Here is an 11074-nt window from a genome sequence, read left to right as displayed (position 1 = left end):
ATCCCCGTGTGCGGGGGTCTGGGGGGTGGGATCCCCGTGTGCGGGGGTCTGGGGGGTGGGATCCCCGTGTGCGGGGGTCTGGGGGGTGGGATCCCCGTGTGCGGGGGTCTGGGGGGTGGGATCCCCGTGTGCGGGGGTCTGGGGGGTGGGATCCCCGTGTGCGGGGGTCTGGGGGGTGGGATCCCCGTGTGCGGGGGTCTGGGGGGTGGGATCCCCGTGTGCGGGGGTCTGGGGGGTGGGATCCCCGTGTGCGGGGGTCTGGGGGGTGGGATCCCCGTGTGCGGGGGTCTGGGGGGGTGGGATCCCCGTGTGCGGGGGTCTGGGGGGTGGGATCCCCGTGTGCGGGGGTCTGGGGGGTGGGATCCCCGTGTGCGGGGGTCTGGGGGGTGGGATCCCCGTGTGCGGGGTCTGGCGGGTGGGATCCCTGTATATGCACTGCAGGCCATGGGCGGTCTGTATGGGGGGGGGTGGGGGGGGGGGGGGGGGATGCAGGCCATGGGCGGTCTGTATGGGGGGGGGGGGCTGCAGTGATCTGAGTGTGTGTGTCCCAGCCCCCCCCCCCCCCCCCTTTGATAAGCAGTTATCTTATGTTTCTTTGTACTTAGACAGCGCCCCCTAGTGCTGACTGCTCTCTTGGGGCATCTTCCCTTATTTCTGGGGTCTCCTGTATAATCCATGAGGGTTCACTGTACCCCTATAAATTAGTCATGTGACTGAGGAGATGAGGGCGTCCCTGGACTGGGAGAAACTTGTAGAAAAGAAGAAGGGGGGGTTGACGTCTGGGGTTTGAAGTGACTAATACGGGTGGAATCATAAGACGGGACATGGGCCCTGATGGATCAGAGCGGAGTATATATATATCTGGTGATCGGCATTCTGGGAAGTAATGTCACTACACCAACTCTGCACAGTCATCTGAGACAGGAAAATAAGTGACCCCCCCCCCACATTATAGAAGGTCAGCTGTGAGGGGGGTGTGAATGACAGCAGTGACCTCACCAGCAGAATAGTGAGTACAGCTCTGGAGTATAATCCAGGATATAACTCAGGATCAGTACAGGATAAGTAATGTAATGTATGTACACAGTGACCTCACCAGCAGAATAGTGAGTACAGCTCTGAGGTATAATCCAGGATATAACTCAAGATCAGTACAGGATAAGTAATGTAATGTATGTACACAGTGACCTCACCAGCAGAATAGTGAGTACAGCTCTTGGGTATAATACAGGATATAACTCAGGATCAGTACAGGATAAGTAATGTAATATATGTACACAGTGATCTCACCAGCAGAATAGTGAGTACAGCTCTGGAGTATAATACAGGATATAACTCAGGATCAGTACAGGATAAGTAATGTAATGTATGTACACAGTGACCTCACCAGCAGAATAGTGAGTACAGCTCTGGACTATAATACAGGATATAACTCAGGATCAGTACAGGATAAGTAATGTAATGTATGTACACAGTGACCTCACCAGCAGAATAGTGAGTACAGCTCTGGAGTATAATACAGGATATAACTCAGGATCAGTACAGGATAAGTAATGTAATGTATGTACACAGTGACCCCACCAGCAGAATAGTGAGTACAGCTCTGGAGTATAATACAGGATATAACTCAGGATCAGTACAGGATAAGTAATGTAATGTATGTACACAGTGACCTCACCAGCAGAATAGTGAGTACAGCTCTGGGGTATAATACAGAATATAACTCAGGATCAGTACAGGATAAGTAATGTAATGTATGTACACAGTGACCTCACCAGCAGAATAGTGAGTATAGCTCTGGAGTATAATACAGGATATAACTCAGGATCAGTACAGGATAAGTAATGTAATGTATGTACACAGTGATCTCACCAGCAGAATAGTGAGTGCAGCTCTGGAGTATAATACAGGATATAACTCAGGATCAGTACAGGATAAGTAATGTAATGTATGTACACAGTGACCTCACCAGCAGAATAGTGAGTGCAGCTCTGGACTATAATACAGATATTTTCTGTACATTATTAATATTCCCGGTCGTCCAGCACGGATTCTCCTTCTATATATATCTCACATGCAGGAGAGGAGGCCAAGTCTGAATCTGGAGGCCGTCTGTCCCCGTTGCTGGGTGCGGCCCCTTCCTTTATAGCTTGGACCCCATGATTTGCTTTATTCCCTATTGTTTGGCCCTGAGGTCCGGTCACGGTCGGAGCCCCTCATAAATTGTCACATAGTAGTAGGATCTTGCGCGGTCGGTTTGGCCTCTTATCTCTCGGTCACGTGTAGCCGCACGGTGAGGACATCGCTTCCTATACCCTCACATTGTTAATGGATGCCGTACTTAACCCTATGTTTGCTGATGTTCTCTTTCAGCTGGGGAGGATCGCGGGGTATCCCTTCTACCTCGTCTATGCGGTATTCAGAAGGATGTTCGGGAAATCGGCTCCAGCCATCACCTTGGAGAACGCCGACATCAAGTACCCCCTGAGGCTCATCGATAAAGAGGTAGGTTCCCGGTGGCGGCAGGTCGCTTCACGTGGGCGGAGCTAGATAGTGCGCTATATGGGGTATCTGTCCTGCTGGGGTGTCAGTCTGTGCTGTTGCTCTGGCATTCTATTCATGAACCAGGAAGTTCAGGATGAGCCATCCCTAATTGGCGCTATATAAATTGCTGGACTCTTCTTGCCTTAGGTCATCAGCCATGACACCCGCCGCTTCCGTTTTGCACTGCCGTCTCCAGACCACGTCCTGGGTCTCCCCATTGGTAAGTTGGATGTTTATTTTTTATTCATATTCAGTCACTGCAAGGGTTAATGCACCAAATTTCAAGGAAATAAAAATGGCGCAATGGCTTCCCCGTTGTTTTGCAGGACAACACATTTACCTGTCGGCCCGGATAGACGGGAACCTGGTGGTCCGGCCTTACACCCCGGTGTCCAGCGACGACGACAAAGGCTTCGTGGATCTGGTGGTGAAGGTACGTGGGCTGTCGTGTGGTGGCGACCGGCGGCCATTATTATAACGCAGATTTACTTATTTATTTGTATTTTTTCTGTTCTCTTCTTAGATTTACTTTAAGAACATTCACCCCAAATTTCCAGAGGGCGGCAAAATGTCGCAGTACTTAGAAGGGCTGAGAATAGGGGAGACCATCGACTTCAGAGGACCCAGCGGGCTGCTGACCTACAGCGGAAAGGGTTAAGTGTCACAACAGTTTTCCCATTTTTTTTTTTTTTAATTAAAGGAGTTCTCCACTGCTTCAGCATTTGGAACATTTTGTTGGCGCTGGGGCTTGTGACATTATGGCGACGCCCCCTCAATATAAGCCTATGGGAGAGGGCATGGGGGTCGTCACGCCCCCTCCCATAGACTTGCACTGAGGGGGCTTGGCGTCACGTCATGAGGGGGCGTGGCCATTACGTCACGATCCCCGGCGCCCGCACTCAGCGTTTGGAACAAAATGTTCTGAACGCTGAGGCAATGGAGTACCCCTTTAACATATGGTTTGTTTGTCGCGCATGAAGGCGGTGTTCATACAGTTGGGGGCCCAATGATTTTCATCTCTTGCATCCCCCTTAAGTCGTCCCCTAGCTGTAGCTGTCAGGGAATGCTGGGAGTTGTAATTTTGGATTCTATTTATCAAGTAATTTAGTTGCCTAGCAACCGCTTGACTTCCTGGTAATGTTGCCTAGCAACCTCATGACTTCTTGGTAACTGTGTTTATGTCCTCGTAACTTCCTGGTTACCTTGCCTAGCAACCGCTTGACTTCCTGGTTACATTGTCTATAACCTTGTAACCTTGCCTAGCAACCGCTTGACTTCCTGGTAACAATGCCTAGCAACCTTCTTTTTTTTTTTTTTTAACTTGACTTCCTGGTAACTTTTGGCTGTCTAGTTTTGCAACAGCTGGAGGCACACCGGTTGGGCAACACTGTCTTATAGCCAACGTTACCAGGAAGTCAAGAGGTTGCTAGGCAACAAAGTTCCTTGATTATTAGTATCCAAATGACATCTCCCAGCATGCCACAGCTAGGGGCAACTGCTATAGACCTAGCAACCTATTGACTTCCTGGTAACGTTGCCTAGCAACCAATTGACTTCCTGTCTGGGTGACCACCAGGACGTTCCATGTGGCTACATATACTGGAGGAGTCACAGGAAGTTGTTCTATGGGTGGACCATACCATAAGTCGGTTAGACGGGGGGGGGGGGGGGGAGGACTGTGTCATGATGGATTCATGAAAGACGAATTACCGGTAAGTAATAATTCCAACTTTATTTATTTTTCCTTAAAGGAACCTTCCAGATCCGTCCAGACAAGAAATCCCAACCGGTGACCAAGAAGGTGAAGCAGCTGGGAATGATCGCCGGTGGGACAGGTATGAGGAGAACTACAACTCTCAGCAGAGGGGGGGGGGAGGGGTCATGTTGGGGTGGGCGTTTGTTTCATCACATGGACGTGGCCGCAGCAGGTGACTCTCCTCACGTTTGTCCTCCGCAGGGATAACCCCAATGCTCCAGCTCATCCGCGCCGTCCTAAAGGACAAAGACGACCAGACCGTGTGTTATCTGCTCTTTGCTAATCAGGTGAGTGTGATGGCCGCCCCAATCTCTTCATGTAATCCAGTGGTCTTCAAACTGTGGCCCTCCAGCTGTTGCAAAACTACACGGCCAATGGCTGTCCGGGCATGCTGGGAATTGTAGTTTTGCAACAGCTGGAGGGCCACAGTATAAAGACCACTGATGTAATCACTGACTATTGGAGGAGGACTGAGCTGACGGTCTTTAACCTCTTAAGGACGCAGGGCTTACCTGTACGCCCTGCGCCCGCTCCCATGATATAGCGTGGGGTCGTGCACCTAGCAACAGTCGGGCCCCGTGGCTAATACCGGACATGCCCGGTATTAACCCATTAGACATGGCGATCAAAGTTGATCGCCGCGTCTTTAAAATGTAAAAAAAAAATGCCTCCTGGCAGCTCAGTGGGGCTGATCGGCACCACCGCGCTGGAGCGCCGATAACACTGATCTATGCTATGGCATAGCATTGATCAGTGTATGCATTAAAAAAAAAAATCAAAGTCCAAAATTGCGTATTTTTGGTCACTTTGTATACCATTAAAAAAAAATGTTTGTAAAAAGCGATCAAAAAAAGTCCCATCAAAACAAAAATGGTACCGATAAAAACGCCGCAAAAAGTGAGCCTTTTATAGGGGTCAGAAGAGGACATTTTTAAACATACAAATTTTCATGCAAACAGTTACAATTTTCACCAGAATCAACACAATCAAACCTCTATAAGTACGGGATCGTTTTAATCGTATGGACCTACAGAATAAAGATAATGCCTCATTTTTACCAAAAATTGCCACAAATATTTATTTTTTGGTTTCGTCAGAATTAATTTTTTTATTTTTTTTGTATTATGACTGATGTCATTAGAGTTGAATTGGTGGCGCAAAAAAACAAGCCCTCATATGCGTCTGTAGGTGCAAAATTGAAAGCGTTTAGTTTTTTCCTCCTCACCCTTTGAAAATCATAAGTGGAAAAACTGAGTCCTTAAAGGGGTACTCCGCCCCTAGACATCTTATCCCCTATCCGCTGCTGGGGACCCCCGGGGATCGCTGCTGCAGCTCTGCGCGTAATGACGGGCGATACAGGGGCCGGAGCATCGTTACGTCACGGCCCGCCCCCGTCAATAAAAGTCTATGGGAGGGGGCGTGGTGGTCGTCACGCCCCCTGCCATAGACTTGCATTAAGGGGACGGGCAGTGATGTCATGAGGGGCGGAGCCATGACGTCACACTGCTCCGTCCCCTGTATCGCCCGTCACTATGCACAGAGCGAACTCGCTCTGTGCAGTAAGGATGGCGGGGTGCCGCAGCAGCGATCCCCGGGGTCCCCAGCAGCGGGACCGCAGCGATCTAACATCTTATCCCCTATCCTTTGGATAGGGGATAAGATGCCAGGGGCGGAGTACTCCTTTAAAGGGGTGCTCCGGTGGCAAATTATTTTTTTTTTTTTTATTATTTTTTTAAATGAACTGATGCCAGAAATATTTCTAAATTACTTCTATTAAAAAAAATCTTTATCCTTCCAGTACTTTTTAGGGGCTGTATGCTACAGAGGAAATTCTTTTCTTCTGTCATGACCACAGTGCTCTCTGCTGACACCTCTGTCCGTGCCAGGAACTGTCCAGCGCAAGAGAAAATCCCCATAGCAAACCTATGCTGCTCTGAACAGTTCCTGACACGGACAGAGGTGTCAGCAGAGAGCACTGTGGACAAGACAAAAAAAGAAAAGAATTTCCTCTGTAGCATACAGCTACTAAAAAGTACTGGAAGGGTAAAGATTTTTTAACAGAAGTAATTTACAAATCTGTTTAATTTTCTGGCAGCAGTTTATTTAAAAAAATAAATGTTTTCCACCGGAGTACCCCTTTTAAGGGGTTAAGCTTCGGTTCGGTGACAACCAGCTGAATTGTAAATGCAGCTCTGGATGTGACTGGAGTCGGATGTATCCGCATTAGGGTCTGTTTACCCTGACGGTTTGGAGAGGAATTTCTGCGAGTAATTCTGCTCTCTTATTCCTCTCCAATTCATTCAGCAGTGAAAATCCCCATAGTAAGTACCGTATTTTTCGCCGTACAAGAGGCACTTTTTCTTCCCCAAAACTGGGGGGGGGGGGGGAAAGTTGGTGCGTCTTATACGGCGAATACACCCCTATCGCGGCGGTCCCTGCGGCCATCAACAGCCGGGACCCGCTGCTAATACAGGACATCACCGATCGCGGCGATGCCCTGTATTAACCCTTCAGACGCGGCGATCAAAGCTGACCGCCGCGTCTGAAGGGAAAGTGACACTAACCCGGCTGTTCAGCGATTTCACCGCGGCGTCCCGAACAGCCCGACTGAATAGCCGGGTTAGTGCTTACAGGACACCGGGAGGGACCTTACCTGCCTCCTCGGTGTCTTCTCCGTTCAGGGATCCCCTGTTTGGCCAGCGCTCTCCTTCCTCGTCATCACGTCGTCGCGTACGTGCGTCGGCGTGCGTAAAGACGTGATGGCGGCGACGGAGAGCGAGGATACCCGGCCGGCAGCAGAGACGTTCCGGAGCGACGGGGACACGGCGACAGCGATGGAGCGACATCCAGGGCAGCGGTGACGGGTCCGGAGCGGTGGGGACACGTGAGTATTACCTCCAATGCAGTGGTCTTCAATCTGCGGACCTCCAGATGTTGCAAAACTACAACTCCCAGCATGCCCGGACAGCCAACGGCTGTCCGGGCATGCTGGGAGTTGTAGTTTTGCAACATCTGGAGGTCCGCAGCTTGAAGACCACTATTGGGTTCAAAATCTTTATTTTTTTTTTAGATTTTGCACCTATAAATTGGGTGCGTCTTATACGCCGGTGCGTCCTATAGGGCGAAAAATACGGTAAGTCCATTTCTGCTCCTCAGTTCTTCCTGAGGAATTTCCGCTAGCAGAATTGTCACCGAATTCCGTTCCGCATGAAGAATGAACATTAGAGATGAGCGAACTTACAGTAAATTCGATTCGTCACGAACTTCTTGGCTCGGCAGTTGATGACTTTTCCTGCATAAATTAGTTCAGCTTTCCGGTGCTCCGGTGGGCTGGAAAAGGTGGATAGTCTCCCAGTACTGTATCCACCTTTTCCAGCCCACGGAAGCACCTGAAAGCTGAACTAATTTATGCAGGAAAAGTCATCAACTGCCGAGCCGAGAAGTTCGTGACGAATCGAATTTACTGTAAGTTCGCTCTTCTCTAATGAACATGTTCGTTCTTCATGCAGAATTCGCGTCCTAACCCCATAGAACCCAATTTACATTTTTTTTTTTTTTTTTTTCAGTCCGCCACACTTCCGCGCAGAAATTGGGCAGAATTTGCGCAAAAGAAAATAAATAAAAATTGGCGCATTCTGTGCAGAAATAAACGGTCATTTCTGAGCGGATTTTTTTTCAGCGAGAATTCCGCGCAAATATTAATCAGTGTGAACATAGCCTTAAGGAGTTTTTGTGTCTCGTCAGACTGAGAAGGACATTCTGTTACGGGACGAGCTGGAGGAGATCCGGGCCAACCATCCCGCCTTCAAGCTGTGGTACACCCTGGACCGGGCCCCTGAGCGTAAGATCTTCTCATCCCTAATCATGTACTCCACAAACTTCTTCTTAGGCTGCTCTCTGTGTTCCAGTTCTTTGATCAATATCAAGATCTCTGCTTGCTGTCGGCGTATTTGCGTGCAGTCCTAGCGCCGACTGAACATGCAATTTTGCCGAATGTCGCCCCAAATTTCCCGCCATGTGAACATAGCCTTAGATGAGGTTAATTATCCTATTTAACATATTCTCATCCACTGACAGCAAGCAGAGATCTTAAAATTGTTAATCGGATCACAGATCAGCCTAAGAAGTTGTTTTCTAACCTTCTTTGTTTTATTTCCTCATCATTTTCTGGATCTCTGCTTGCACTCAGTGAATGGGGAAGAAAACTGTATAACAGAAAGTTATACAACTTCTTCTTTATCGATCTCAAGATCTCTTCTTGCTGTCAGTGAATGAGACGAAACTGATGATTTAGCCTTGTCTTTTAAATATTAGAATGGCCTAAAAAGACCTCGAGCTTTATAATACTTCAAAATAAACAACGTGAATCATCCTAGTAAAGAGGTTCTCAATCGCTGACAGCAAGCAGAGATCTTTAAAATAATGAAGAATTGAAACAGAGAATGTTAGAAAACAACTTCTTCGTAGGCTGATCTGTGTTCCAGTTCTTTATCCGCTTCAAGATCTCTGCTTGCTGTCAGTGAATGAGCACATCTTAGAATGATTTAACCTAGTCTTTTAAGTATTACCGATAGTTAAATGTCTTGTCATGCTCATCTATTACTTTGGATAGGGGATAAGCTGTCTAGCAGTTCTCATTCGCTGACAGCAAGCAGAGATCTTGAAAACAATGAGGAATTGACGCACAGAGACTGTTAGTAATGTATAGAACTTATTATACAATGATGAAACTTTATTAAAGGGGTACTCCGATGGAATTTTTATTTATTTAACTGGTGGCAGAAAGTTAAACAGACTTGTAAATTCTATTAAAATCTTTACCCTTCCAGTACTTTTTAGCAGCTGTGTACTACTGAGGAAATTCTTTTCTTTTTGAATTTCTGTTTTGTCTTGTCCACAGTGCTCTCTGCTGACACCTCTGTCTGTGTCAGGAACTGTCCAGAGCAGGAGAAAATCCCCATAGCAAACCTATGCTGCTCTGGACAGTTCCTGACATGGACAGAGGTGTCAGCAGAGAGCACTGTGGACAAGACAAAACAGAAATTCAAAAAGAAAAGAATTTCCTCTGTAGTATACAGCAGCTAATAAGTACTGGATGGGTAAATTATTTTTTAACAGAAGTCATTTACAAATCTGTTTTAACTTTCTGGCACCAGTTGATAAAAAAAAAAGGGGTACTCCGGTGGAAAACTTTTTTTTTTTTTTTTTTTTTGTTATTTTATTTTTTACTTTCAGTAAAACTTAGTTCTGTGTAATTCCTCCTCCCCACCACTAGGGGCACCATTTTCCATGCTGATTGTAAACTCTTGTGTCTCTCTCCAGAATGGGATTACAGCCAGGGCTTCGTCAATGAGGATATGATCAAAAGCTTCATGCCCCCTCCGGGGGACGACGTCCTGATCCTAATGTGCGGGCCGCCCCCCATGGTCCAGTACGCCATTAACCCCAGCCTGGACAAGCTGGGCTACTCCCAGGACCGGAGATTTGCCTACTAGGCCCAAAGTATCGGAAAAAGGGCAAAGCCATCGCGTAACCGGGAGCAGAGAGAATGTTTCCTGACCGCCCCCCCGCCTGCGTTTTTGTCTCGTCAGTTTATATATCTATTGGCCTTCAGGGGGCGTTGTTGTGACAGGCGGCGGTGGTGACCATTTAAGGCGTCTTAAAGGGGCAGGCACAGGGTTTGTTATGATGCACTAAGCAGTGTTTATGGTCTCGTTCTTATAAACCAAATGTAAGTGATTTGTAGAACTGAAAGTCTATGCTGGAAGTTGTAGTCCTCCTTTTTATGTTTTTGAATTTTGCACAGATGATATGTGGGGGGATGGGGGATTCACTGCACCCGAAACGCGTCGGCTTTAGCGTCTGCTACTCGTCACAACGCGCCTCAGTTTAGCTTTTTTTTACCCAGAATTCCTCACGTTAATCGCCACTAAGCCCCGCCCCCATTCTATTTGCACTACAGCCAGTCTATCCGGTCTCCTCGGACGTACAGATCTTTCTGACTTGTGCCTCGGCCTTTTTACCTTTTTTCCGTGTGTACAATGTATTTTTTATTCTTTCATCATAAATAAATGAGACTTTGAAGTGACTTTGTGGTATTTGTAGAACATCAGATATTGACCTGAAGGACAGTACCGCCTGTGGCCACTAGGTGTCACTAATACAGACTTGAAGAACAGTACCACCTGTCGCCACTAGATGTCACTCACACAGTACCACCTGTCGCCACTAGATGTCACTCACACAGTACCACCTGTCGCCACTAGATGTCACTCACACACTCTTAAATCAGTATTTCCCCAAACAGTGGGTCTCCAGCTGTTGCAAAACTACAACTACCAGCATGCCCGGATAGCCTGCGGCTGTCCGGGCATGCTGGGAGTTGTAGTTTTGCAACAGCTGGAGACCCACTGTTTGGGGAAAACACTTGCTGTCCGGGCATGCTGGGAGTTGTAGTTTTGCAACAGCTGGAGACCCACTGTTTGGGGAAAACACTTGTTTTTAAGTCCTTTTCCATTTTTTACAGAAAGTTTTTAGAAAATCAGATTTTTTCACATTAGTGAATTGTGGGTCAGTATACAGAGGGCGACTATAGGAGAGCTGAGGATCCGGAACAGTGTGTCATTGGTTATAAAGAGCAGCTCCTTCCAGCGGGAGACAACCAGTGATGTCAATGGGCACCGTGTGATACTTAAAGAAGCACTCTAATGCACACTCCCCATCACTAGTCCTACAGTGCCATCTGTTTAATTCCAGCACAGCTGCCCCCGTGTT

The 11074-nt window shown here is 47.7% G+C and overlaps 1 protein-coding gene across 1 annotated transcript; it reads left to right on the top strand.

The window, feature by feature from the left end:
• Nucleotides 1-2373: 2373 nt before the first annotated feature.
• On the top strand, nucleotides 2374-10388 carry LOC130323504 (NADH-cytochrome b5 reductase 3-like; the record flags this gene model as incomplete). Its single annotated transcript, XM_056553146.1, is given in 8 exon segments — nucleotides 2374-2505; nucleotides 2692-2764; nucleotides 2871-2977; nucleotides 3068-3197; nucleotides 4296-4379; nucleotides 4502-4587; nucleotides 8045-8141; nucleotides 9623-10388. Coding segments are annotated over 8 exon segments (882 nt in total), but the record flags the coding sequence as incomplete, so codon positions are not given.
• Between the last annotated feature and the right edge of the window lie 686 nt (nucleotides 10389-11074).

This window comes from Hyla sarda, unplaced genomic scaffold (genome assembly GCF_029499605.1).
Source record: "Hyla sarda isolate aHylSar1 unplaced genomic scaffold, aHylSar1.hap1 scaffold_2498, whole genome shotgun sequence".
In the NCBI taxonomy this organism is placed as follows: Eukaryota; Metazoa; Chordata; class Amphibia; order Anura; family Hylidae; genus Hyla; species Hyla sarda.
Note: the sequence above shows the minus strand (reverse complement) of the source record. Positions and strands in the feature narration are given on the sequence as shown.